Source organism: Xiphophorus hellerii, chromosome 5, assembly GCF_003331165.1.
Source record: "Xiphophorus hellerii strain 12219 chromosome 5, Xiphophorus_hellerii-4.1, whole genome shotgun sequence".
NCBI classification, from domain to species: Eukaryota; Metazoa; Chordata; class Actinopteri; order Cyprinodontiformes; family Poeciliidae; genus Xiphophorus; species Xiphophorus hellerii.
The window spans coordinates 25,841,489-25,867,628 of record NC_045676.1 but is presented as its reverse complement, the minus strand read 5'-3'; the positions used below and the strand labels follow the sequence as shown (position 1 = coordinate 25,867,628).

The following is a 26,140-nucleotide window of genomic DNA, read 5'->3' as shown; positions in this document are numbered from 1 at the left end:
AGTATCAGTTTACACCTACAGGACATAAGGCTGAATGCAAACAGACTTGATACTACTTTTCATCAATTTTTGATCATTTGTTCCTGTAAAACGATTAATTGGATACATTTTTGAAAGATCTTACAGCTGGTAAGATGCTAAATGTACAGTTGGAAAAAACCTGCGTAGATAAAACTTGTGGGGGTGAAAATCCTCCCACACTTATCAAAACGGCTTGCAGAGCACACAGAATACCCAGCATGCCTCAGTCTGTGTGGTCTGTCTTTAACCCACAGGATACGTCGGGCCTTGGTTTTAAAAATGGCTCATCAAAAACACATCAGCATATTGTGAGGCTGAGCTGTGGGGGCTGCAGTAATTCAGAGTTAAAGATGCGGACTCCGTCACTTGCTAACTTCTGTTGAGTTAGCAACAGAAGTAACCCTTGCTAACTTCAGTCACTTCATTCTTTTTTTTTTTTTTATATGAAAAAACTAAATACTTTGACCACAACAGAATGCTTGCTATTTTTTGCCATGCAGGCCTATTCGGAAGTTGCCGCACTGCAAACAAATCCACAGAGGATTGTTTTTTTTTTAGTCGGTTTGCTAAACCGCAGCAGACAGTTCTAGCACCGGCTTTCTCGTTTCGGCGTAGATTAAAAGCGCTCGCATGAAAGCATTTTGAAATGGCTGCCCTTATATAGATGTGATAAATAAATGGTGTGACTTCAAGTATTTTTACCCCTTGAAGTCGCAAAAACACAAAATCTTACAAAGTACTTTTTGTCTAATTTCTAGTGCAAATATCTTAGTACATATGAAATAAGACTAAACTAACTTCAAGGTAACTTTTCAAGAATATACAAGAGCTTGTTTTAAGCCAAAATCTTCTTGACATTGATTTAAAAAAAAAATACTGGTTGATTATTTCACCCATTACACAGGAAAAATACCTTATAAGTGAAATAATCTGCCCTTTTTCATAAATATTAAGGAATTACTTACTTAAAACACGCTCTTTTATTGTGTTGAAAAGTTACTTGTAAGTTCGTTTTCTCTTATTTCAACTGTAACAAAATATTTGCACTAGAAACTGGACAAAAAAAAAAAAAAACGTGGTAAGATTTTTGTGTTTTTGCAGCGTGTAGAGCGGCTGACCATGTATCTGCCTGTACGATTGGATTGAACGGACAAATTGTCGAGAAATTGTCGAGAATTTATCTGATACGAATGAGGAGAATTGAGTTGAACACATGAAAAAAGCTCAAGGGGTATGAATAAGATAGTAGGCCTGCTATGATATTGCAGGGACAGTAATTTCCCTCAAGAGAGATTGAATGACAGAAATATTTCTTTTTTTTCCCTTCTTCTTTCACCTCGTTCGCAGTGCTCATTCCTGCCCAAGTTCTCCATCCACATAGAGACAAAATACGAGGACAACAAAGGAAGCAACGACAACGTAAGTACAGCGGGTGTCACCTGCTCACTGGAACAAATGGCAGTGCCCAGATAGTTTTGTTTTCGTCGTCGTATTTACAGCTTCACGTTTCAGGAACAGGCGTCCGTCCTGTTTTCCACTGCAGATGGCCCCAAGGCTGATAGGGCCCTGATACCTCAGACGCTGCACAGGCCGTATTTGTCCATTTAGGCAAATTTGTGATGTTGTGTTTGGTCTCAAATCGACTTAACCCTCTTCTGTCATTAGTGACTCAAATGTGCTCCGTTAATCTCGCACCTTTTGGCATTTTTAGCAATTGGATGTACCCACGTTTTCAAAGCCGACGAGATTCCTCTTTACTGGCTAAAGTGAAATATTTTCAGGGTGTTTTTACACCTGATGGTTTGGTAGACTTGGTTCGATTGGGGACAAAAATTGCAATATTTGTTACAATTTTCAGCTGGTTAGGCTCTGTGTTACACTGCACTGTGTCAAACGAACCAGTCTTTGAAAAACCTGTTCCCCTCCTCACATGTGGTGGCGCTGCACCAAGAACCACTGAAGGAAATGACACAAAAACCTGCGAAAAAGACATGAGCTCAACTTCCTTCTTTGCAGAATGTAAACAGAAATGGCGCGGCGTTGGACTTTAGCGGTTGTAGGATTTTTCTTTTGACCTAAGGTGGACGAGTGTTTGCGCATTCTCACCTCTAGACGAACAAAGTAGCATTTCATTGAAGCGGACCAAACGGAACTGCTGGGAATGCACCTTTAGATTGAAACGTCTTCTACCTCAACATCGCCTGAATCATAACATATCGTCATCTCTGTGCCTCGACTCAAACGCCACTGCATCCGACATCAGCCTCTAGACCCAGTCGGTTAATTAACCGAACTCCCCTCGCGCTCAATACTTTCATGTTAAAGCAGCGCGTTTCGCCTGTTCTCTGTTCCCTTCCTGCAGAAAAAGCGTCCAATAAAACGAAGAGAGGCAGCAGATAGGAACAGCGTATAAGACGCACCTCCGCATTGCTGCAGGAGGGAAATTCTCCCAGGCTGCAGTGATGATTTACAGGCCACCTTATTAAAATGCCCAGTACACATGAAGCTTTGAGTTTGGCCAGGTAATGCTCCACTTGTTGGAAAGTTAATTTAATTTGGTGCTGTTGAACCGCTCGCTCTGCGCGCTCCGGTTCAGAGGGGCATTAGTCATCAGGAGAGGGTGCCAGCGTCTGGACGCCGAGGAATGAAAGGCCGCCGTGTAGCAAACAAATCGGCTTAAAGTGCGTTGGCTTATTCAAAATTCTCCTTGTGAGTTATTTCAACAGTCCGGGGTTTGGCGGGCGTCCCGTTAACATGTCTGAGTAGCTCACACGTCGTCGTCGCCGCCGCCGCCACGCCGGAGGAGACAGAAACCGGCGCGGAGCTTCAAATCTGTCGAGATGTTTTAGATCGACGTGTTTTTCCTTCGACGTGACAGAGTGACGGATCAAAAGCCGTCGAAATCAAATTCTGAAACCGGAAGCTGCCTTGGGCCGATGCGATTTCCAGATTAAAAAAAAGAGAAAAGAATAGAAGAAAAGCAGGGAGAAGAAAAAAAATGCACTCAATTGGGGACGCCGGGCTGATTCAGATCTTTGTGAATGTGAGCCGAGACGCAGGAATCCATGTTGTTTAACTGTCACTGAGGCACTCCTGGTGATTCTGTAACGTTAATAATGCAGTCGCCGTTCTCTTTGTTTGATGTTGTTTGGGTAAATGAGCCGCTACGTAAACTAAGACATGAATTTTAATGTCAAAAACGAGAGTCTAGACAATAACTAAGTGTTATTCATTCTGTCCTTCTGGCTCATTTGTTGATGGGAGCGAAAGCAAAAAGCAGGGACTGTTGCATCTATGAAAAGTCATGTATGTTTGGGTAGGAACGGATTAATTAATGTTGAACTTTTTAATAGAAGAATTTGCTTTCAATAGCCACGGGACTGTAGAATGTGAATCACCATGTCTTTACGAAGGTTTAGTTTTTAATAGCCTGGTAAAAACTGGTCCATTGTTCTACGATTCGCTTCGTACAGAGTGTCTGGATCCTTGGCGAAACGATTGCTTCAAGAAGGCCTGGACTCTGTTGAAGTTGTAAATTTTATCGCTAAAGTTTGCCTGTGATGGACGTAATGTTCTAGTTTGGCGCTATGAAACCTCACTGGAAGTTGCCTGCGAGCGAGGCGGCTGCTAACTTCAATAAAATGTTTGGAACCTCGGGCCAACAAGGACAGAACGGCTTCGTTCACTTCCTCCGCTAACGTTGCTAAAACTACAGGCAGGCGGAAAATGGACGTCTACTGGAGAAATTGAGCTCAATGGGAGAACGACCAGGCAGAGCAGAGAGAGATGAGAATCGAGTGGGGGAAAAATTCATTGAAGGGAACGACATGAAAACCTCTGAAGAAGACATTCTTTACAAAATGTAAATAAAAATGGAGAGGCGTGACATTTGAGAAGTTGGAGGATTTTGTTTGATTCTCTGGTAGCCGAACCGCATCGGAGTTGCGTATTCACATCTCAAATGAAGTGGATGTTCTAGGCAAACAAAATGGAGTTTGAATAAGACAGATTGAAAAGACACACTCAAAAAGCACTGCTACTGGAAACCTTTAGCCCATGTGCTATTCAGCTTCCTCCACATAATTCATATGATTTTGATTAAGTGCCACTTTGAGTCCCAGGTCGTCAAATTCAGTGTTCAAAAACGGTTTCATATCTCATTTATGTTTGTTTTCCCTAAATCTCTTTCATGCATCCCAACCCCCCGCATCAGATCTTATTCACAATGTTAAAATTAGAAAGTCAGGTTTTACTTACTTGTGTGTAGAACAATTATTTTGATAATTGTAGAAGCAAAGAGGTTTGTTTACCCTTTAATGTTTAACTTTAAAGCTCGAGACACGAAATATTATGTAATTTAAATTTGGGTAATTAAACGTGCAAAACACTCAAGAGTTGGAATTACAAACACTGGGAAGGCAAAAAAAAAAACAAAAACAGAAAGCTTTCACCTTTTGTGGCATCAGCTGACTAAACATATGACAGTAACTGAAGTCAGCGCTGTGTTATTTAGTGCAATAAGCAGCTGAAGAGGTGAGCTTAGAGCGACCCCTAGTGGATGGACACACCATGTGCTTGTTCTGAGGCTCGGCGTAACACTGAGAATTTGCTCCAGTGTTTGATTCGGCTGTTTCTATGATGAGAGGCGAGTCCGACTGGAAAATAAATGCTGAATTTAGCATCAAACAACAACAACAAAAAAACCCCACAACATTTTTGTTATTTTCAGATCTTTGAAATCGAGCTGAAGGACCAGGAGAGGGAGGTTTGCTTCGTCGACATCGCCTACGATGAAATCCCTGAGCGCTACTACAAAGAGTCCGAGGTGAGCGTGTGTGTGTGTGGGAGTGTGTGTAGAGCCTTACGAGTACAAAGCTGGAACACAATCAGTAGTACGAAACGGTGTTTTGTACAGATTAATGTCGTAATAGTCAGGTGAAAAGATTCGTAATCCTTTTCGTAGTTAAACAATCACTTTTAAAGGTTTAGATTAGACAAACTCAGCTTTACACTAAAAAAAACACCAAATCTTACCTGGTATTTTAGTCTAGTTTCTAGTGCAAATATCTTAGTAGACTTGAAATAAGACAAAACTAACTCACAAGTATCTTTTCAGCAAGATAAGAGCTTGATTGAAGTAAATAATTCCTTAATGTTGATGAAAAAAACTACTTCAATTTGCAGATTATTTGACTTATAACAAGACAATTTCCCCATGTTTTAAGTGAAGCAATCTGCCATTGAAACTAGAACTTCTCCATCAATATCAAGGAATTATTTACTTAAAACCAACTGTATATCTTGCTGATAAGTTACTTTTAGATAAGTTTTGTCTTAATTCATGTGTACTAAAATATTTGTACTAGGAACTGGACAAAAATGCTTGGTAAGGTTTTGTGTTTTTGCCATGTCACTAGCCTCTCTTAGGATGTCTTTTTCCCCTTGAGGCTGTTATTTACACGTCACTATTTACTTTCTAGGATTAAGTGGCGCAACTATTTTTGCTTGAGCTGTTGCATAAAACAAAAAATGCTACCTCTCCGACCTCCAGGATTTGCGATATTTCCAGTCGGAAAAGACAAAGCGAGGCATACTGCAGGAAGGCTGGAGGGACACACAGGAGCCCATCATGTGCTCCTACAAACTGGTCACAGTCAAGTTTGAGGTGTGGGGCCTGCAGACACGAGTGGAGCAGTTTGTGCACAAGGTGAGAGGTCAGCAGTGGGGTAAGGAGAGATGGACAGTAAAACAATAACAAACCAACACACAAATTGCAATTATTAATCTATCAGCTTTTTCCCTGCAAATCACATCTTTTTAAGAACTCGGTCAGGGTGTTTTATTATTATTTATTTTTTTTGTAAGTTGTTAATTCAAACAATTTTCTAGAGAACCTCCTCCAACATCAAGTTTCTGCTTCTAAGATGAATTCACATTCATTTATGATTATGAATTTAATGTATGACATTAAATCTAAGCAAATCAATGCCTCTTTATAAAATCAGTAAAGTTATTAAGATTAATGTTGTCCCACCCCATATGCAAATTTGGGATATTTGTAGGAGTCGAGAGCAGTAAAAACTACCCAAGCGTAGTAAAAAAAAATAATACAATTGAAATATGTATTGAAATATAAATTTATCTTGAAATGAAAACAAAAAACAAAATAAAAGTGTTTTTCAGAAAATGATTCATGAATAGGAGTCATATTCTATGACTCCTTAAAAAGTAAAAAAAAATAAAATAATTACATTTTTAAATGTAAAAAATTTTAAGTTTTTTTTTTTTTTTTTTAGTTTTCAATTAAAAGAATTTTTTAAACCCCAAAATGTTAAAATAAAAAAAAATTAATAAAGCAATTAAAGAAATACAACTTAACCTGAGAAATATAACTTGGCTCAATGTTATCCCATTTAAATGATCACAGCTAAAGTTAACCTGAGGTAACTGGACAAAAGACATGTCCAGGAGTCCATGAGAGTAAAAGTTGTTACTCACTAATCGAATCTGTATTGATTGAGTTGCATTAAAGTAGCTATAGATCCAGGATCCTGGAGTTTAACATTTAGTTCCAAAAACAACGTTTTTGCAAGACTTATAAACCTGCTCTGACGCGTAACAGGTTAGGTTAGAAAAGCTCTAATGATGTTCAACAACATTCAGATAAACTTAAACCCTCCTGTTTTCATGCGAAGCTGTTTGCTAAAGTGCCAGGCTAGCGCTAGCATGTTAGCATGTCGCTCAGTAAGGTTGTGGTTGATCACGTCCGCACAAAACTGACAGAAAAAGTTATTCTTTTGTGATAATTATGCTGATATATAAGAGCACATCTATCAAATAGAATAGTTTTTTTTCTGTTTTACTTTAGCTGTAGCGACGTCTTTAACTACAGTGTACTAAGGGAAACACGGCCTGTTTAGATTTATGTTTAAAAACAAGCAAAACGTCAATCCGTTTTCACAAAAAACATTAGCTTACTCAGAATAGAAATTTTAAATAGAAAGTTACAACCACAAATAGCATATTTCAGAAAAAAAAAAAAGAAACTGAGACGTATTTGTTCCCCACAGCAACTTTTCCATTATTCTCTGCTGCGTCTGCTTGGTGTAGAAAACCATAAATGTTACTTTTTACAATATTTTTCTTTTTGGGGAACTTCAGAACTCTGATGTGGCGTTGTTATGCTTTGTTACAGTCAAAATAGCTGATTGTAAGGATAATCCTGAAACTTTGTTCCAATAAAAAAAACAAATCATGCGAACAAAAAACGGATTAAAATGTTGCTTTTCTTGCAGTGTGTAGATAAAAGCAGTTTGACCGTTTCTGTGTTTTGTGTTTTAGGTGGTCAGAGATGTGCTGCTCCTGGGACACAGGCAGGCGTTTGCTTGGGTTGACGAGTGGATAGGTACAGCTACAAGGATTTAATTTTTTTTAACCTGTTTTGTATTTGTCAGCTTTTTTTTTAAATTAGATTATTGTACTTGGCGATGCATCATTCATGCCACCTGCATTTAACAAGTTTGTGTACGGACAGCATGGATCCTCCGCTCACTACTAACCCACCAACGCCACACACGGCTACCACCATCAGCTCGCTTCAGTTAAATAATAATAATTAAAAAAAAACAAGATTCTTTCATGTTTCGGGAGAGAAATTCAAACCAATCTGATTTGATAAAACATCTGTAAAATGAGCGTCGGATCTTATATTTTCTGTTTTCGAGGAACAATTTGTCTTATCGTTACATGAGGGCGTCATTGAAAAGCTGAAACTGGTGCAGTTGGTGTTGGCTCTGTCCGTTTCCTCAGCTGCCCAACGGGCCGCCTTGTGTGCCCCTCTCAAGTAGCTGCAGCACATTTACTCCTTCTCAGCTCTTCAGCTTTTTTTTTTTTCTCATAGCTGTGGGGCACACACACACACACACACACACACACACACACATACAAAATAAGGCTGTTATCTTTACCCAGAAACATTCACCAGTCCTCTCCACAAAAACCACTAACCTCAGTACTCCCTCTTCTCTGAAACCTGGATGCCTCTTAATGCTCCTAAAGTGTTTTTCCCTTAAATTACTTTCTTTTTTCCCCCCTGTGAAAAAATAATTGAACCTTTTTCATTTTTCTTTCCAATGATTCCACCTCCTCTTGCTTATCCCTTAATCTTGAAACATCCCCAAAGCTTCTCCCCTCTCCCCCTCCTCCTCTCTCACTCCCTCTTGGCTTGAACGTGTCCTTCACTCTCTTTGGGTTGTGGGGCAGCTAACACTTTACCCGCTACATCGCTAACCTCGCCGCAGCTTATCAGTGCCAGCGAATCCTTCCCTTCTCTTAACCGCCTGTGAGCCGGAAAGCCATGATGGAACGGTACCAACGTTTTGACCTTCATTGCACCCCTGCTTCCCTCACCTTTTGCAGATATGACTTTGGATGACGTTCGGGATTACGAGAGAAAAATGCATGAGAAAACCAACATTAAAGTTTGCAATGAGCAGCAAGAGCATTCCACAACAAACCCATCTTCCCTGGATGACATAGAGATCCATGACAAAGCAAGTGTATGTGGCTTTTTTTCTTTTTGCTCCATTTTTCCCTTCTCTGTCTCATATTTTTAGGTGGTAAAAGCTTCATAAGGCATTACATTTGGAGCTAAAAAAGAAGGAACATTTGACTGGCATTTTTTTTAAAACTAACAGTTGGTTAAAAAAATAAAAACATCATGGTAATATAATAATAATACATAAATAGTAAACCTATCCTTTGGTTTTTAAGCAGTGTTTTGTTTTTCTTTTGTTTGGTTAACAATTATTATTTTCAGTTCCTGATTTCATTTTTAGACAAATATTTCCTCTAACGGGGGAAGAAAGACTAAACACATTTACCTATCCAGGAATTTATTCCTACTTATACATAAAGTCCATTCAGACTGGAACTGTTCACCTTAATAAGCTCCTTTAAACACTGACTTTGTAGCCTGCAATTTGTATTTGCAAACACCAGAGGGCACTCCTCTCCTAAAGAAGTCATGTTAAAGTAGCAAGCAGGCTTCTGAGTCTCCAAAGGACCCTTCAATTAAAGTTTAATGATAAAATAGTAAAATGCTTCTTAGTAAAAATAAGACTTGATAACTGCACTAGTTTTCAATTCTGTTTGCAAGTGATGTCTGCTTGAATTTGCAATCTAGCTTTTTAAAAACAACATCCTGTTTAGTGAGGCCATCACCAGCTGACAAACTGTAATTAAAAAAATTATATATAAAAAAACATTGTGTTGATTAAATCACTCTTCTGAATCCCTCTTTTGGCTTATCAAACCAAAATGGCTCTGGATAGCTTTCTACTGATGTATATCATTTATTATAGTCATATGTCCATATATTTAGGTCACAAGTGGATGATAGAAATAATTTTAAGTAGGTTTGAATCGTCTGTAAGGCGACATGGATTTGTTCCCACGGCTGGCCGCGCCTTTTCTGGGTACAAAAGGGCCAAACATGCAAAAGAGCAATATAATCAGCAGCTCCTTCCAAAACATGAACAAAATAGATCATTTGTAGTAAGATCCACATGCCAGGACAATGCCAACACATGAACACACGAAAACACTAACCTGTGTATTGTCTCTTGTAAAATCTCTTTCCAGACATGACAATGGATGAGGTGAGAGAGTTTGAGCGTACCATCCAGGAGGCCACCAACCAGAAGATTGGGGTGTTTCCCCCATCAATCTCCATAAGCGAGACCCCCTTGTCCTCCTGCGCCCTAACCGGCCCTGCCAGTGCCCCGTCAACCCCGATGTGCACGGATGCACCCGAATCCCTCTCTGTCCCCAAAGACCGGCCCCGTAAAAAGTCCGCCCCTGAAACACTGACCCTACCTGAGCCCGTCCCCAGCGAAGCCGCAGAGGGCTCTACCCTGAACCAGTTACCCGTTTCCAACCATCTCCAGTCATCCACATCTCCTTCCGACTGCGACCCTGCTGAAATGGGCGAGCAGTAGAACAGCCTCCGTTGTATACTTCTTCTTTACCCGTTGTCTTATGAGCCCAATGAGGGTACCCTTGCCTCCAAGCACCAGTGCCCTGACTTTCAACTTGTTTAGCCATATCCAACGATAAAACATAATCGTTACCATATACCAATCCCTCTATAGGTCTTCATTAGCGTCATTGATGCCATCCAGGCAGCTGTAGGCCCGGTCACTTTGGTGTGGCCGAGCGTAAAGTCAAGCGAGCCAGATGTCAGATCTTTTCTAATTAATGCATTTAATGTTTATCGAAAGCAAAGATTATTTTTGTTGAGTGGCAGTTCTTTTTGTAAATAAATCCTTTTCATTGTTTCCGTAGTTACGTTTTCTTCAATCAGACTATCTGGCCACGAATTATTGCATTTTGAAGTAGTTGCCTTGACACCACAGAGCCAGTGGAGATTCAGCTTCGATAGTGTGTTCAGAGTAATCTTACCCGTTACTAATCTGCATAGTTGATAGCATGATGATGATCGACTTGATGACTCAAACTGGAACAGCACAGTAGAAGTAGAACAGAACGCCGGAGAGGCAATCAAGTACATTGACTGTAGATCCGTTGAAGTGTTTCTGTAGCCAGTCGGCCTGGCATGTGGATCGCGCTGTACTCGTCGTTTCCTCTCTTAACTCAAAAAGAATGCAAAATCTGTACAATCATGAAGAGAATGCACCTCAGGTCTCCCCAAACTCTACCTGGTTCGCACTCCAAAGGCAGGGACGCTGTTATACGTAACTCTGCCCGCTTATTTGCCAAACCATTTTATACTTCCAGAGATGTTATAACACAAAAATATATGTAAAAAAAAAACCCACAAAAAAACAGCCTACTTAAACCTGGGAATGTTTACACATCTTAGACCTTTTAAATGAAACCGTCACTATGTCTGCAGTTGCAGTTTGAAGTAGGTGGTTTAACGCTTGCAAAATTTTATTTGTTCATCCTCTGTATCTGAAGACGATTAAGAGGTCGGTATCAGCAGGAGTACGTTGATTGCATTTTCAAAGTCAGATGTTGCCTGAAACTAACGACGGATAGCTCATGTGACATAAATGTGATTCAGGAAAATCAAATCAGTAAAATCACTTTCGTCACATGTTGGGGGGGAACAAAACGCCTTTTTAGGACAGCTGTTAGTCACCGACTGACCCTCGCGCACAGTGAAGGTGATGAAAAGTCGGTGCTAAATTTGAAAAGACGGGCACATGTGTCAAGCTGACTTGTGTATGTGCTTCATTAGGCGCACAGTGTGTGAAGATTGAACTTGCCAGCCCAGATTGGTGAAAGAAAAGCAGAGCTTTTAGGCGAAACGAAAACATCATTTGCAGACACCAGTCATTTATTTTATTTGTGTATTAATGGTCGTCTGTCAAAGAACCAGTAGATTTTAGTACACCGATCAATATACTCTTTTTGTTTTCCAAACAATATTATTCAACGAAGGGGTTTTATAATGCTGCATGGAATGTGTTCACAACTTGTATACAAAATATATGATGTGTGATTATACTGTGTATGAATGGATTGTTACAGTATAAGTAATGTAACTCATGAAGAAAAAAAAATGCTTCCATTGGAAGTCTGAAGTAATTTTGTACAGTAGAAAATCAGATTTCGACTGAAATGTAAGCATGTTCAGAGTATTTACTGTAGGCCTATGAACTCTTTGAACTCAGTGCCTCTGCATGCTACAATTTTATCATCACCTACCTGCGTGTACATCCAAATTTTATTATGAGTTCAGCTACAGAAATCCAAAATTTCATGACTTTTTATTACATGTACAACTCTGATGACTTACAAAGACTCTTTGTGGGCATGGATGCCTTTCATTTTGAGGCTCTAACCATGGATTTAATTTTTCTTAAGTACATGGTTAGAATCCCATTGTTTGAAGTGGAAAGTACCATTACATCATGCTCAAAAATGCAGCGTCGGCATATTTCACCAGCAAGTAAAAGGACAGGTCTCAACTCGGTCTACAAACCTTGATTACAAGACCAGAAATTTGGCATTATTGTCTACGTTATCCAACGTTCAAGAATATTAAAACTTGCTTATCAGATATGATTTTTTGCTGTTCAGACTGAAAACTTTCCCTACGAGATCACTTGGGTTTTGGTTTGTCACTTCTACCATCTTCAGTTTTTCTTACAAAGGTTTACCTTTTGAGTTTGCTCTCGTTTCACCTTTACATTGATGTATGAGTTTGTCACCTGCAAAAATGTTTAAACACTTTGAAAAGTTTTTAGGCAACAATAATTTTCCTACGATATCAGACAGCGGAGAAGTTATCCCCATTCTATCAATGGTTACATATCAGCATGGCTGTATGTCTATATTTTAGCTTTGTAAATCCACAGTTGTGCCATCCTTGTTTTTAAAAATCACTGAAGTTGTTCCTTGTGTCCTAATTTCAACGAGGTAAAAAGTTTTGGGTAAACAAGAACAAGTCCTGAATTGTAAAGACATTCATGTGTATGAGGAGCCTGTCTGAAGTCACCAGAGTTTTTGCATTGCATTCCCTACACTGTAGTCTGGTAATCATTTGCTGTTCAACCTTATATTACAAATTATTTTTTTAAGGTCTTTTTTTTTTTTTTTTTACAATCTTTGTTCTTTTTTTCCAATAGACCCTCCTTCAGTTTTCTTCTGAGATTTTAAGTAAGACCGTTCCAACAAACTTCTAGTATTGCCACTGCAGGAAGATGCAGAACTCGGACATATCAAACTATACCACCTGATTCTCAAGCGACAGGGCTAACTTGCTGTGTTTTTCATTCAATCACTGACGCTGGCGTAGATTTCTCAGTCATCCAGGTCAGGACGGTCCTTAGTGCTTGAGTAGAAGGCAACTGGACTTCTTCCGTCTCTTCTTGTCCCAGTTCACACCATGGGACGTGACCAAAACACGTGTCTTAACGGCCCCGTTGCCTTCAATTGTCCGGTTAGTGTGGTTCTATGATCCGTAAACAACTCCAACCATGTTCAGAATTGAAGAAGCCCCTCTGAATGAGCGACGAAACGTCTTCACGAAACGAGAGAAGTCCAGTTCTGCTTAAGCACGTAGGATTCGATTGCTGACATTACTCAGATGCATCCTGCACTTTCCAGTCTTTGACACCTCAATTGACAATGAAGGAATGTGTTTATTACCGGTGTTGTGGGTTCGGTGGACCAAAAATCCGCTCATACGGCACAGTAACTTTGAAGAGACAGGCTTGAAGAGAAGATATTCAGCGGTCTTACCATAGTATTTCGTCGATAATTTGTATAGATTTTCATTTAGATGGAAAGAGAGAAAAAAATAGATAAAACTGTAGCTATTTATTTGTAACCGTAGCTTTGGTTGTTGCCTTTTAAGGATAAACAAATCTACATACCAGTCATTGGCCGTCTGTTTAGATCTATTTTGTATAGATTATAGATGCTTACTAGTCTGGTATCGACCACCTCTCTTGTCAGGAAAACATCGATCCAGGGACATGTTTGATCCACCATGGGCTATTAAAATAATGCAAAGTGTATGTGGAACGTTAATCTCTGCTCTGTTTAAAAGAGTAACCCTATAGCTCTTGTAAATACAGCTGTTGATTAATATTGTAGATTTCTTATGTTGAGCCTGCTCTGGGTTTCATTACTGATGTGCCATGAATGTGCTGATGGACTGAAAATGGACAAGGTAAATCTTTGTGTGTGTGTGTGTGTGTGTGTGTGTCTGTGTGTGTGTGATGAGGGTTTGGGAAGCTTTCACAGACGTCAATTAAATGCTTTGATTTGAGTCGGGCTTAATGTGTTTTTATCAATGAAGTTGCTATTCTGATCTTAGTTCAGTTTAATTCTTTTCATTTAAATATCGAGATTCTTTGTAGTGCTGCACTTTTTTTTTTTTTTTTTTGCTGTCCAGTTGCTTCTAATAAACCCCCCACAAGGGGGCGTATTATTTCCTAAGTTGTAAAGCAAATGGATGCTTTGCATTTTAGTGGCGTGGCTGCTTTGACGTTTACCCGCCTTGTTAATTTCCAGGCAGATAATGTCTCCTTTTTCTTTTTAAATAGTAAACTTTGCTGTTATTTGATTTTAGTGATTGCTGTAACCCATTTCATTCCTCTTCACCTCCCGATGCGGTTTGCGCTCAGACAAGCCGTTTTGCTGTCTTCTGCTCTCTGGGATCTGTCTCATGAACTTCGAACTCATCTGACGAGAAGCTCATCTCAGAGTCTGCTTGAATATTCAGGCGCACTTCGAGTCGATCCAGCTTCGTGAAACAGACCCCAGGAGTGCCATTCCCGTTTAGCTGCTGAAAGTTGCTCTTTGTTCTTCCACTTGGAATATTGTGTTGTACTTGGTATATTTTTACTGCCCTTTGAGGTTTATTTGGTTCTTTGTTGTAATTATTGTTTAACAGTTTTCTTAAAACGGATGAATAAACTTTATTAGCTATTGTCACTGTGTTATTGTTGACTTTATTTGTCATGCATCCCTTACACAACACTATGGAAGCATTTTTATATTTGAAGTACACATCTGCAGTCAGAATTGGAAGACAAACGTCTTATATTCAAAATTTAACCACATAGCTTTCACTATATAGCCACCAGTGTTAAAAAAAACCTTTCAGCATTGTGCTAAAGACATTATTCCCAGAAGATTTTTTTTTTTTTTACAGGCAGCAAAAAATATACGTGCAACTTAAATCATTTGGACAATAAACAAATACTGCGTGCCCACAGGCACCATAGATCAACTTTATGATCTTTAGAAAAGTTGAGCGAGAAACCAAGAAAGAAAAACTTGATTGAAATGAAATCAGACAAGTTGTCAGGAAAGGAATTTGTGGTTGAACATGTTTTGGTGCAAAATGTCTGCAGACACCACAGATTAAAAGCAAAAGGCCTTGTAAAAATGTTGGCTGAAGTTATTAAAATGTGTCTCTAATCACAGTGAAACAAGGCCATAACTGGCATGGTCTGAATGACACTCTTTGAGGAAGAAGTCAAAGTAAAGCCTTTACTTTTACTGCAGGCAAAGCAAAGGCAGTGAAGCCACATCAAGTAATAAAGGAAACATTCATTCAAAGTCAAATGCAGGTTGCATCAAAATAAACAATCCAGAGTTACTAAACCAAAACTTCCTGATAGCACGGCGAGCTGATTAATGCTGGTTCTGATTGGTTCTTTCTGACCGAGCCGAGTAATTCTGCAGAACACAGGGAGGAGGCAGAGGAGATCGATTATTTTCCCCAGAGATGATCTATCTTATGTTAGGACAGCGAAAGTTTTAATATATATCTAACATCGTTTTGTTTAAGATATGCTGCAGCTGTTCACTGCTCGGTTGAGGTTGAGCCGCGGCGCTCCGTCTGTGAAATATTACTACCAGTAGCGAATAGCAACGGTCCAACAGCGAGAGCAGAACCAGCGTCTTTCACCGCTACCTCGAAAACTTTAATTATTTGTCGGTTTATTTGTTTAGCTTTCTGACCGTGATGCTAATCCAGGTGAGTGTTGGTAGTTGTGTCCTGCTTTACCTGCTATCTAGCCGCTCCGGATGGCATTTAGTTCCTGCTCTGAGCCTCGATGTAGCCAAACTCCGTCAAGTGTTTGTTTTTTAAATGCCACATTAGATTCATTGTTTTGATGCATTTTGACGAGGTAATTTTCCGCCGCAACACGCAAACGTCCCAATGGACCTTACCACAGTGGCCGCTTCTCATTGGCTGATGCCCATTCTACGTGGTCACGTGCGTGGCCGTCTCACAAACACCGTTAGCTTCCCGTTAGCTAAGTACAGCATAACGTTAGAACTGATACAACTTCTACACCTTGAAGCCTGTCTGCTACACAGTCTTACGTTAGCTAAACAGATCAATATCCAATGTGTCTGTATCTGACATACACTAAATATTTTATTTTAGCAGAAAAGACTTTGGACTAAACTGTTACTCGTGTTAGCCACGCTAGCACCAAGCAGGCGGTTGCCACGGTAACAGGTGTGCTTAAACTACAAAGAGAGAGAGAGAGAGTAAAAAGGTAGGAGTGGTTTTGAGTTGATCACCTGTTCGGGTTATTTTACCTTTGTTTACCTTTGCTGTGGCAATACAATATATGACACAATATATGACATGACACTATATTCAAGATCATTCATTTATTCACACCACTATTATTCTATTGTCATGAATGGCCTCACACATAAATAGATTATTTCTGTGTGTTAACAGTATTTCTGCAGAGCAACAAGAGTTTGTAGTCAACATCCCACTTCCTGCTTCTCATAAGACCCCTGCAGACCACTTCCTGTGGAGCTCAGACATTCAAAACCACAAATTGATAAACTAAAACTTAATAAAGATTCTGTGCAAAGAAACGGCTCAACCACCAACTAGAAGTTAAAATCAACCCTAGAATTAAACAAAAATTAATAATTTAAAGACATTTTGGACTTGAAGTTGCCATTTTTCATCTGTGTTATGGCTCTTTTAATTTGGCTTACAAACTTAGTACAGCTAGGACTTTGCTTTATTTTATTTGGTCAGGTGAATTCACAAAATTCCCAATGTACAGATGCAGAACAAAGATATTCATTTAGGACAAATAATCACCATTTTGTAGTTAATTATTTTGGAAAATACTTTTAAAGAAAATGTCTTTTGGAATATTTGAATGTCCTCCAAGTGTTTATAATATAAATTAAGACTGCAGTTAAATAAGCAATAACATGAAAACCATCAGGACGATCACAGCACCCAACACAACAGCCACGTAGCTTTTCTGTTTGCGTTTCACGAGAATGAAAGAGTTTATCATTAGCAGCGCAGCGCATGCTGACATGGTCACAGTGTTGCCTCCACCCCAGTTTAAAAATCTTCCACCCAAAAGGGTTTTTGTCAGCTCCTGACTCAGTTTGCAGTTTTGGTCTGCTTTTGGTTTCTTGGTGCTCTGAAGCTTGTAGACCACGCCGCACCACGGGTCGCCCGTCACAACGTCCGTGACCCGGAAAACCTCATAGGTTGGAATGAGCACCTGTCCCCTCTGGTGTACGCTGGAGTAATGCGTGATGTCAGCACCGAAACACGTTTGGATCTCAAAACAGGAGACGTTGCCTTTGACCTTAGATGACTGCTTGCTTGAGATTGCCCAGGTGAATCCCCCAAAGCGGACGTCTGTGTTGACGATATCCTGCTCGAACCGTTTCCAAGTTCTGAGGTAAACGGTTCGGCACTCCGAGTGGTTCGGATTCAGGGCTTGAATGGCATCGGTCAAGTAGAAATACAGAAAATGAAACATGAAGCCGTCCGTGCTGTACTTGTGTTTTCCCTTTTTCACGGCCGTGTTGAAATCCTTTCGGATGTTGGCCAGTTTTGTGAAAATGTACAAGGACGTGGCGTGATCGTCTTGCAGGTGCTTGTGCACAGGTTTCTTGGCATTTCTCTCGACTACAGCCCAGGCGTAGCTAAAGTTCATGTTGACTTGCCACTCAAACACACCATACAGGTTGATGAGAGACATGGATTTAGAACGACAGCCATCATACATGTCGTCAATGGAATCTGGAGCCATATCCAGGGGTAAGACTGCAGCATTCTGGAATGAGAGATGGTTGATCATGTGAAACACTTTCAGGAAATTATTAAAAATAATTTTATTCTTCAATTGCCTGGAATTTTTCTACTGTGGAAAATATGAGTATTAGGGCAACACTAAGACAATAAAAAATCGAATTACAAGAACAGAGTCATAACAAGTACTACTAGCATCATACTACTAGCATCATACTGCTAGCATCATACTGCTTGTATCATAATTCTTTTCTTCAGGGATGACATGGCAAAAAAAATATGTTTTTACATATCTGTTAAAACTATCACTATGTCGTGACAGTGTGGTATCAGATAATGTGTGAAATAATATTTGCTACACCACAACAGAGGTCACCATGAATGCTAAAGCTAGTTAGCATGACCACCAAAGATGGAGGTAACAGGAAGTTGTTTCTCCGCCACTAGAATACATGAGCCAACTAGTCACAACATGGAGAGTTTAAACAAATATGTAAAAAAAAAACAACCACCAGAGGGAGCTCTAAACTGTTAGTGTAACTTGCATAGTGCAGAACAGACAGTAGTGGAAGAAAACCTGTTGCAGGCTGCGAAAGACTTGAGTCAGGACACCAACATTAAACATCCACAACTCATAGCTGGTATCCTTCCAATCTCACTGAGTTTAGTCACCATATTTTATAATAAAAAAAGGGGGTTACTAAACATATCCATAATGTAATGCTGCTCCCCCACCCGAAAAATTTTACTCTAATTTCATCCAATTAATGATGCTTTCTTTGTCTTGGCACATTAAAACCCAAATAAAATATAAGGAAATTTGTAATTGTGACATGATAAAATGTGAAAAGGTTTGATGTGTCTAAATACTTTTGCAAGGAACTGTAGTAAACTGCTTCTTAGCTTTTGGTTTATTTAAGGAAAACAAAATAATCTCACCTCGGCAGATCTCTGCCCGTTTCTAATCCTACGGATTAGAAACGGGCCATTAAACAACAGGACCAGGACCAGGACCAGGACCAGCAACAGTCCGCAAAGAGAAACCAGGTTTCTCAAGAGTTTAATCCCACGCGTTGATTCCCACCGAAATGTCATATCTGGTTTAAAGAAATGACCAAGGAATGTTGTTGACTTTTTAAAAAAAAAAAAACTTGAATGTTTTTGAAGATCAGTAATTTACTGTTGTCAAGGGAAAACACAGGGCTTTTTAAAATCTTGTAATCCACCTTTAGCAACAAAATGAAAACATTTAGGCTTACCTTTTTACTGCAACTGGCTTCATAATCCATGGAGCACAAAAAAAGACAGAGGCTAGGAGAGGAAATGGTTTTTTATCTCCACCTAGACATTGCTGCAGGACAGGATTTACAGGTGCAACTACTCAGCCCACACCTTCATTAAAACTGGTGCTCAAAATAACCAAGAGTTTTCATGCTGTGTTTGCACAGGAGTTATTGCTAGATAAGAAACAACTGATCAAGTTCACCTTTCATCTTACTCATTTTTTGAAACTTCTGGCTTTAGTTTGCAGTTTGCTATGCTGCACCATGTAGATTTAAAAAAAAAAAAATCATCATTTGTATGCATTTATATGTAATAAATACTCCACTTTCTGTCTGTGTTTGCACGGCTAGAGGAAGATCCTCCAGGTGGTAAAACTAGCGAATCCGGTTTAGCTACCAGCTCTGGCTAACGCAAACAAAGGTGAGTCATTCAAGCTCAGAAAACACAGAAACACGCAGCATTTACATGTAGCTTTCATCACAGCGGTGAACAGCATGTGGTAAGTTATCAAACTTATTTTCCCATTTATTTCACTCTCCTCTGTATGCGAGCTGCCTGTGGTTAGCTTGAATATTTGGAAAAATCTTTGATAGATTGATGAAATCCATGGCAGGGATAGAGCTTTGCAAAATAGGTCACTAATTCCCCATTTTACCAATTTTTTTAAATCATGTACATTACTTGGAAGTAGATCAAGTTATGCCAGAAGAGTTTAGATTTTGGGGTGCCGTCTCAACTTACTCTGATTATGTTGAGTTACATGGTGTGTTTTCTTTCTTCCCCCAGATGAATGATGCCATCTCTGAAAAGGCAACAGAAGGTGTCTGCATGTGTGATTGCTTCTTTGTTGTTTTTAGAAGGACTGCTTGTAGCTTTTGTCTTATATATGTGTCTCAGTTGGAGGGACACTGTTGGAGAGGTAAGTCACAGTGTGTCTTATTTTTACCCAATCATACTTTAAACTGCTAATTATCATAAATATCAAATGACCGACGTGGAATTTAAAATTCAAGAGCCTGACGTGTGTTTTTACGCTATCACACAAGCCTTTGTCTGATTGTTTTTGACCATTTTTAAGATGAAAATGTGCAACAGTTCTCCACATGTGTTGCCGTCTGGTGAGCACTCTCGAAGCATTTTTCTCCTGTGCTTTTCAGAGTTCTCGACATCTGACCTCTGACCTCGATGACGAGGACAAGTTTGCTGGCTGCAGAACCGAAGTCGAGGTTCTGAATGATGAGGCCATGGAACAGAAATGGCACACCTGCAGCGCAAATTTCAGCAAAGCCTGGAGCAAAGCAGAGCAAAACCTGAAAGAACCAGCAGAAAAGTACATGGAGAAAAGCCATTCTCTGGCTTTATACATGTTCACTGATGTGGTGCTGAAACAGGGGAACAAGAACTCTGAACCTGCAGAAAGAACTCCAAAGCAAAGGGCCGCTTTCGAACCCATCTCCCTTTATTCCTCTCTAAGTGAGGCGATCCTAATTTTAAAACAAAATCAGGTGATGTGTTTGAGTACGAACTACAGAACCGAAACCGTTTTGGAGCTCAACATCTCCGCTGGGCAGGTTCGGTTCAGCACCTTCATTTTAGGCTCTGATGAGTGGGATTTTAATGGAAATGTTTCATGTTTTGAGATATACTCTTGCTTTGGAGCAAACATAACTAAATACTCCGTCCTTAAAGGAAATAATCAAGTGGTGATTCCTCCGTATGAAGTTTTTACAGTCACTGACGTCCAGAAACAAACCAGTTCATGTGAAATCACTTACAAACTCACAAGTAATTTGAACTGTGTTTATGACAAAGAGCGCAACCAGTTGCAGTCCATATCTGCATTACCTGTGGAGGGATTTTGGCTCATTTTCACCATAATTTGTTTTGTCCTTCTGTCGCTTTTACTGCTCTGTGTTATTGTGAAGCTTTACCGTAGAATCAGCTCAGCTGGCAGAGTTTCAAATTGGCATAGCACTATCCAATCCCATTACAGCTTGTAATGTTGCTAGTACACAATACCGTTACATATAAATAAAAAGAGAAACTATAAACAATGTTTACCTCATGTTATTATTTTTTTTTTTTGTAAGTCACGTGATGCAGCATTTCCCTTACCATCACCCCCCGCTCACAGTTTAACTGTCATGTCATTCATTTTATTAACCAATCTAAATGCAGCCCGATCATTTTGGGAGTTATTTCTGTTCCTACGTGGAACGTGGCCCATTTTTAAAATTTGACATCTGTTTGGGAAATTAACAGTAAAGCTGCTAAAATATGTCCACACTTCAACTTTCACTCTATATGAATAAAAGTATTCACATTAATTAATACATCAAGTTTCACAGTTTCCTCCCTGGCAAATGTTTGGCTACCAGTGTGCATCGTCACTCGATGCATTCAGGTGTCACTTGGAGTTCATAGAACTCGTTTCCTCTCCGCACCACCATGTTGATGGCGTCGCTGCTCCTGAACGCCTTGTAGATCTCCTCAGGGGTTTTTCACCGTGACCTTTGATCTCCAACACGGATGTCTCCCGGCAGCTGAAATAAATGCAGCAGAAAAACCTTTATTTATTATAATAAACCTTTATTTATTACACACAACTTTAACTTGGTTTCATTACATAGAAAACATTTAGAGGATTTTCCTCACACTCTGAGGAAGAAGTAAAACCTCATATTTTCAGTTCTGGGTTGATTTATTCAAACTTCTTGTACAGTGTTAAAGATTTCTGATCTACAACACTAAAAAAAATAAAATTATGAGAATTTTATTTTACACACGAGAAGTTGAGATAATAATCATACAAAACACGTTCATCACGTTTTACGCACAAAATCGGCCTTGAGCTGTTTTAGGGTCTCTGTCACTTTAAATCCAACTAAGCTGCTGCTGGCCACGCCCCCAACTCAACGTTTACACTCGCGCCAAAATGGCCCCAGTCCTCAAGGAGCTGGGGGAGAAAAAACTGGGCAAGGGAAGAGACTTTGAGATTTCACGTTTAGTGGAATCTGTGTTGGTCTGGCTCGACTCCTTTGGACGGACAGAGAACTGTACAGTGCAGGCAGTTGCTCAACATGTCAGTCAGATTCCTTAGAGCTGTTGAGTAACGGCCCCCTGATTGAATTTCCATCTTCACCATCGGTAGCCAATATAGCTTCTCTTTTTAGCAGTTGGGTGAATTTGGGCCTCAAATCAATTTGTTCAGGTTGTGGGTCAAAGTTAAATTACAAACACTGCCTCACCGACAACAACGTCCTCGCCTTTTATCTGCCACAGTGGGCCAGATTTAATCATTTAAAGAGCAAAGTAATTCCCAACCCAACCATTGATGTACCTGGAGAACGTGGATCAGAAAGGTACCACCTGTCCTCAGTCATCTGCCGTGGTTCTGACCAAGCCCAGTTTTACACTTATTTAATTCACGGAGAGCAAATACTGAAGGCTGTTGATGAACATGTCTTCACTGCAGACAGCCGCTGCAGTGAAGACATGTTCAGAATGGGCTTCATTTACCTTTATGAGAAGGAAAGGAAGAAGACAAAGACCGGGTAAACGGATCCAATACGACGGTTCCTCCAGCCCCTCCTCTCGAAAGCGATTAAGGTACTTTCGGAGAGGAGCTAGAAATTCCTAATTTGGTTGAGGAAAATATCCCTGATGAGAAAATAACCGAGCATTTTGAGGCTGGAGAAGTTTCAGTAACTGGGACAGAACGTGTCGATGAGTTCAGTTACTAAAACATTCATGACAAGAGACACAAAATCTTCTGGGATCAAAGGGTAAAAAGATTAGACAGGTTTCCTGTTTGCAGGTTTCTCTCCGGGCACTCCGGCTTCCTGCCACAGTCTAAAATAATGGCCATATATATACACTGCCTGGCCAAAAAAAAAGTCGCCACCTGGATTTAACTAAGGAAATAGGTACAAGCCTCCTATTGGATAAGTACTGCATAGGCGATTATCTTTCAGCTGGCAACAAGTTATTTAACCCCAGCTGATGCAATGAGTAACTCCTCATTTCTTAAACAACCATGGCAAAAGACACATCCTGTGGTCGTGGAAAAGACGTTAGTCTGTTTAAGAAGGGTCAAATCATTGGCATGCATCAAGCAGAGAAAACATCTAAGGAGATTGCAGAAACTACTAGAATTGGGTTAAGAACTGTCCAACGCATCATTAAAAACTGGAAGGATGGTGGGGAACCATCGTCTTCCAGGAAGAAATGTGGTCGGAAAAAAATCCTGAATGATCGTGATCGGCGATTACTTAAACGTTTGGTCAAATCAAATAGAAGAAAAACAACAGCAGAACTCAGGAGTCTGTTTAATTGTGAACGCAAAAGCATTTCCACACGCACAATGCAAAGGGAACTCAAGGGGTTGGGATTGAACAGCTGTGTAGCCGTAAGAAAACCTCTAATCAGTAAGGCTAACCAGAAAAAAAGGCTTCAGTTTGCTAGGGAGCATAAAGATTGGACTCTGGAGGAATGGAAGAGGGTCATGTGGTCTGAAGAGTCCAGATTTACCCTGTTCCAGAGTGATGGGCGCATCAGGGTAAGAAGAGAGGCAGGTGAAGTGATGCAACCATCAGGCCTAGTGCCTACTGTACAAGCCTGTAGGGGCAGTGCTATGATCTGGGGTTGCTGCAGTTGGTCAGGTCTAGGTTCAGCAACATTGTGTGCCCAAAGAATGAGGTCAGCTGACTACCTGAATATACTGAATGACCAGGTTATTCCATCAATGGATTTTGTCTTCCCAAATGGAACGGGCATATTCCAAGATGACAATGCCAGGATTCATCGGGCTCACATTGTGAAAGAGTGGTTCAGGGAGCATGAGACATCTTTTTCACACATGGATTGGCCACCACAGAGTCCAGACCTTAACCCCATTGAGAATCTTTGGGATGTGCTGGAGAAGGCTTTGCGCAGTGGTCAGACTCTCCCATCATCAATACAAGATCTTGGTGAAAGATTAATGCAACACTGGATGGAAATAAATCTTGTGACACTGCAGAAGCTTATTGAAACAATGCCACAGCGAATGCGGGCTGTAATCAAAGCTAAAGGCGGTCCAACAAAATATTAGAGAGTGTGACCATTTTTTGGTGGCGACTTTTTTTTTGGCCAGGCAGTGTGTATATATACTGTATATGTATATATATATGTTCACTATATAAATCAGTCTGCAGCCAGGTTGTTCTAGAGGTTAAATAGATATTATTAGGGATAATTAGTAAAATGGCAGCAAATTTGCTTATTTCATAACTTTATAACCTTTGACCTTCTCTCCTCTGGTCTGTTTAACAGCTACAGTCTCAGATCAACTCAAACCTCCAGGACTGTCAGCAGCAGAAACAGAAACTTTATACCTGTTGGGGAAAATATAGACTATATTTGCTTTGCATTTCCCCACATGATGGCAATGATATAGTAGGATCCAATTAGATTCTTGATTAATATGGGTTGTTGCTACGTATGCTGTTGTACGGAGTTTTACATTCACATAAGTGCCTGTTTGTTTTTACTGAGCCAAAAAGTATTTATATTGATCTGACTGGTTATATTCTAAAACTGTCATCCAGACTGCCGTCATTTAAAGTGACAGGGTGATCTGCATGTTAGAAGCCAGGCTCTGTGAAATACTTCTGGATCCTGATGGTTTTCTTGAGATAACGAATTAATCACAAGATGATTGGTGTGTGTGTGTGTTAAACCTGATTCATCAAATGAAAGCAAAATTAACTCATTATCTCGAGAAAACCGTCTGGAAAAGTATGTGTGGAAAACATCCGGTCTCGGCTTCAGTCCTGTCTTTCTTTCTCTCTTTACTTTTTTATTCCATTTCATTCCTTTTAGTTCATGATTGCTGAGCTGCTACTTTTTAAACACAGGAATTCAGCACAACTACACCCTGGTGTTTTCCACAAAATAATTTACAAAAGAAAAAAATAACTTTTCTCAATAATAATGTGCTATTGTATAAAGAATGTACTTGATACCAAAAGTGATGATGTGGGGGTTTGCTAATTACGGCACTGGTGGCAAAAAACAATTTTATTACTTGTAAGAGTAACAGAATGCTTGGATGTAAAATATTTAGTCTTCATATTAATATCCTAATATTTGTTTCATTCGTCCAAATTTTCTTCATAACCCAATCACAGCTTGTCCTTTTCCAGGACTTTTGTTCTGATGTGTGAATATTGATGAAGCTGTTTTATCAGTGGAATTGGTCTTAAATTAATAACGGAATATCTGAATTGGATCGTCTAAATATCTGCTGAGATTCTCCTGAACTCCCTGCTCATTGTCTCTAAGCATCATTTGATGGTTTTTAAGGTATTTAATCAGTTAGTGTCGCATAGAGCTGAATAAAATGTTCTTACTTTTACAGTGTTGGATAAACTCCTGTCAAAACTGAAAATCCATTTCTAGTGTTTTTTTGAAAACATGTTAATCATTTTTCTTCACAGAACAATTAAAGTTTGTCCTTTTCAGCAATAGGAGCTTTGTATTTTCAGTGAGGTAATGTGCAATTGGCTAATGCTCTGTTGTTGGTGGGATTTCAAACCGGGCCTAAACCAATCAACTGATCGATTATGAACTCCTGGTAGAACAGTATGCCAGTCTGCCTCTGGATCCAAACAAAACAACAACAAAAAAACAGAAATTCACAAATGGTTATTCAATTTAATTCTGTAATGAAGGAGGGGGGATGTGAGTGTGTTGATTTTTGTGTCTTTAAAATCCAAGATATTTTAAAGTTTTGCATTTTAGGGCTGTAGAAAAGAAACAATCTAAGAATAATTGGAGGCGAATCAACTTAAAGAGAAGTGAGACACCAAGAAAAAGGTGAGAACAGCTCAAGGTCAGACGCGGACGCAGACCTCATGTACACAAGTAAAAGGAAGCTGCAGCTCACAATTAACAGAAAAAGACTGTGACTTATGAGATTTGAGGTTCACATTTGCAATAATAAAGAAATGTGTTCTTCTGCAGATAAGTTCAGCTGTTTTTTTATCTGTTGATAGGTTAGCTTATGAACTTCTGTTGACATTTTCTTCATAACCCAATCACATCTTGTCCTTTTCCAGGACTTTTGTTCTGATGTGTGAATATTGATGAAGCTGTTTTATCAGTGGATTTGGTCTTAAATTAATAACAGAATATCTGAATTGGATCGTCTAAATATCTGCTGAGATTCTCCTGAACCCCCTGCTCATCGTCTCTAAGCCTCATTTGATG

General features: G+C 39.6%; 3 protein-coding genes across 9 annotated transcripts in view; 2 read left to right on the top strand and 1 right to left on the bottom strand.

Annotated features, from left to right (window-relative positions):
• LOC116719893 (cytoplasmic phosphatidylinositol transfer protein 1) overlaps positions 1-14,493 on the top strand; it is a 69,272-nt gene extending 54,779 nt beyond the window's left edge. The window contains exons 5-10 of one of the 2 annotated variants that reach the window (XM_032562684.1): positions 1,369-1,440; positions 4,751-4,846; positions 5,573-5,728; positions 7,363-7,426; positions 8,440-8,579; positions 9,664-9,779. In XM_032562684.1, coding sequence (XP_032418575.1) covers positions 1,369-1,440; positions 4,751-4,846; positions 5,573-5,728; positions 7,363-7,426; positions 8,440-8,579; positions 9,664-9,669 — 534 coding nt within the window. In that variant the 3' untranslated portion in view covers positions 9,670-9,779. Of the gene's footprint in view, positions 1-1,368; positions 1,441-4,750; positions 4,847-5,572; positions 5,729-7,362; positions 7,427-8,439; positions 8,580-9,663 lie in introns of both variants that reach the window. The other variant, XM_032562683.1, reaches the window with a different exon arrangement.
• Positions 14,494-16,179: 1,686 nt separating this feature from the next.
• Positions 16,180-19,735, bottom strand: LOC116720747 (ecto-ADP-ribosyltransferase 4-like). Of its 4 annotated transcripts, none has more exons than XM_032564152.1 (3): positions 19,631-19,735; positions 18,545-18,702; positions 16,180-17,630 (listed from the first exon to the last, which is right to left on the bottom strand). In XM_032564152.1, exons 2-3 carry the CDS (start codon positions 18,698-18,700, stop codon positions 16,749-16,751), a joined length of 1,038 nt encoding a protein of 345 aa, XP_032420043.1. In that variant the 5' UTR covers positions 18,701-18,702; positions 19,631-19,735; the 3' UTR covers positions 16,180-16,748. The 4 variants fall into 4 exon arrangements, with proteins under 4 accessions (XP_032420043.1, XP_032420041.1, XP_032420045.1 ...); XM_032564150.1 differs by lacking the exon at positions 19,631-19,735 and adding an exon at positions 18,865-18,985; XM_032564154.1 differs by lacking the exons at positions 18,545-18,702; positions 19,631-19,735 and adding an exon at positions 18,865-19,016.
• Positions 19,195-20,949, top strand: LOC116720748 (ecto-ADP-ribosyltransferase 4-like). 3 transcript variants are annotated; one of them, XM_032564157.1, is made up of 3 exons: positions 19,195-19,309; positions 19,676-19,808; positions 20,047-20,949. In XM_032564157.1, the coding sequence occupies exons 2-3, from the start codon at positions 19,680-19,682 to the stop codon at positions 20,887-20,889; spliced, it is 972 nt and encodes a 323-aa protein (XP_032420048.1). In that variant the 5' UTR covers positions 19,195-19,309; positions 19,676-19,679; the 3' UTR covers positions 20,890-20,949. The 3 variants fall into 3 exon arrangements, with proteins under 3 accessions (XP_032420048.1, XP_032420046.1, XP_032420047.1); XM_032564155.1 differs by having other exon boundaries at positions 19,299-19,388; XM_032564156.1 differs by lacking the exon at positions 19,195-19,309 and having other exon boundaries at positions 19,651-19,808.
• Positions 20,950-26,140: the final 5,191 nt, after the last annotated feature.

Bases quoted from the DNA above. Each gene is read 5' to 3' on its own strand.
- LOC116720748 (XM_032564157.1), top strand. From the start codon at position 19,680: ATGATGCCATCTCTGAAAAGGCAACAGAAGGTGTCTGCATGTGTGATT. The intron at 19,809-20,046 runs GTAAGTCACAGT...TGTGCTTTTCAG, and splicing joins GGAGGGACACTGTTGGAGAG to AGTTCTCGACATCTGACCTC.
- LOC116720747 (XM_032564152.1), bottom strand. From the start codon at position 18,700: ATGACATTTCGGTGGGAATCAACGCGTGGGATTAAACTCTTGAGAAAC. The intron at 17,631-18,544 runs GTGAGATTATTT...CTCTCATTCCAG, and splicing joins ACGGGCAGAGATCTGCCGAG to AATGCTGCAGTCTTACCCCT.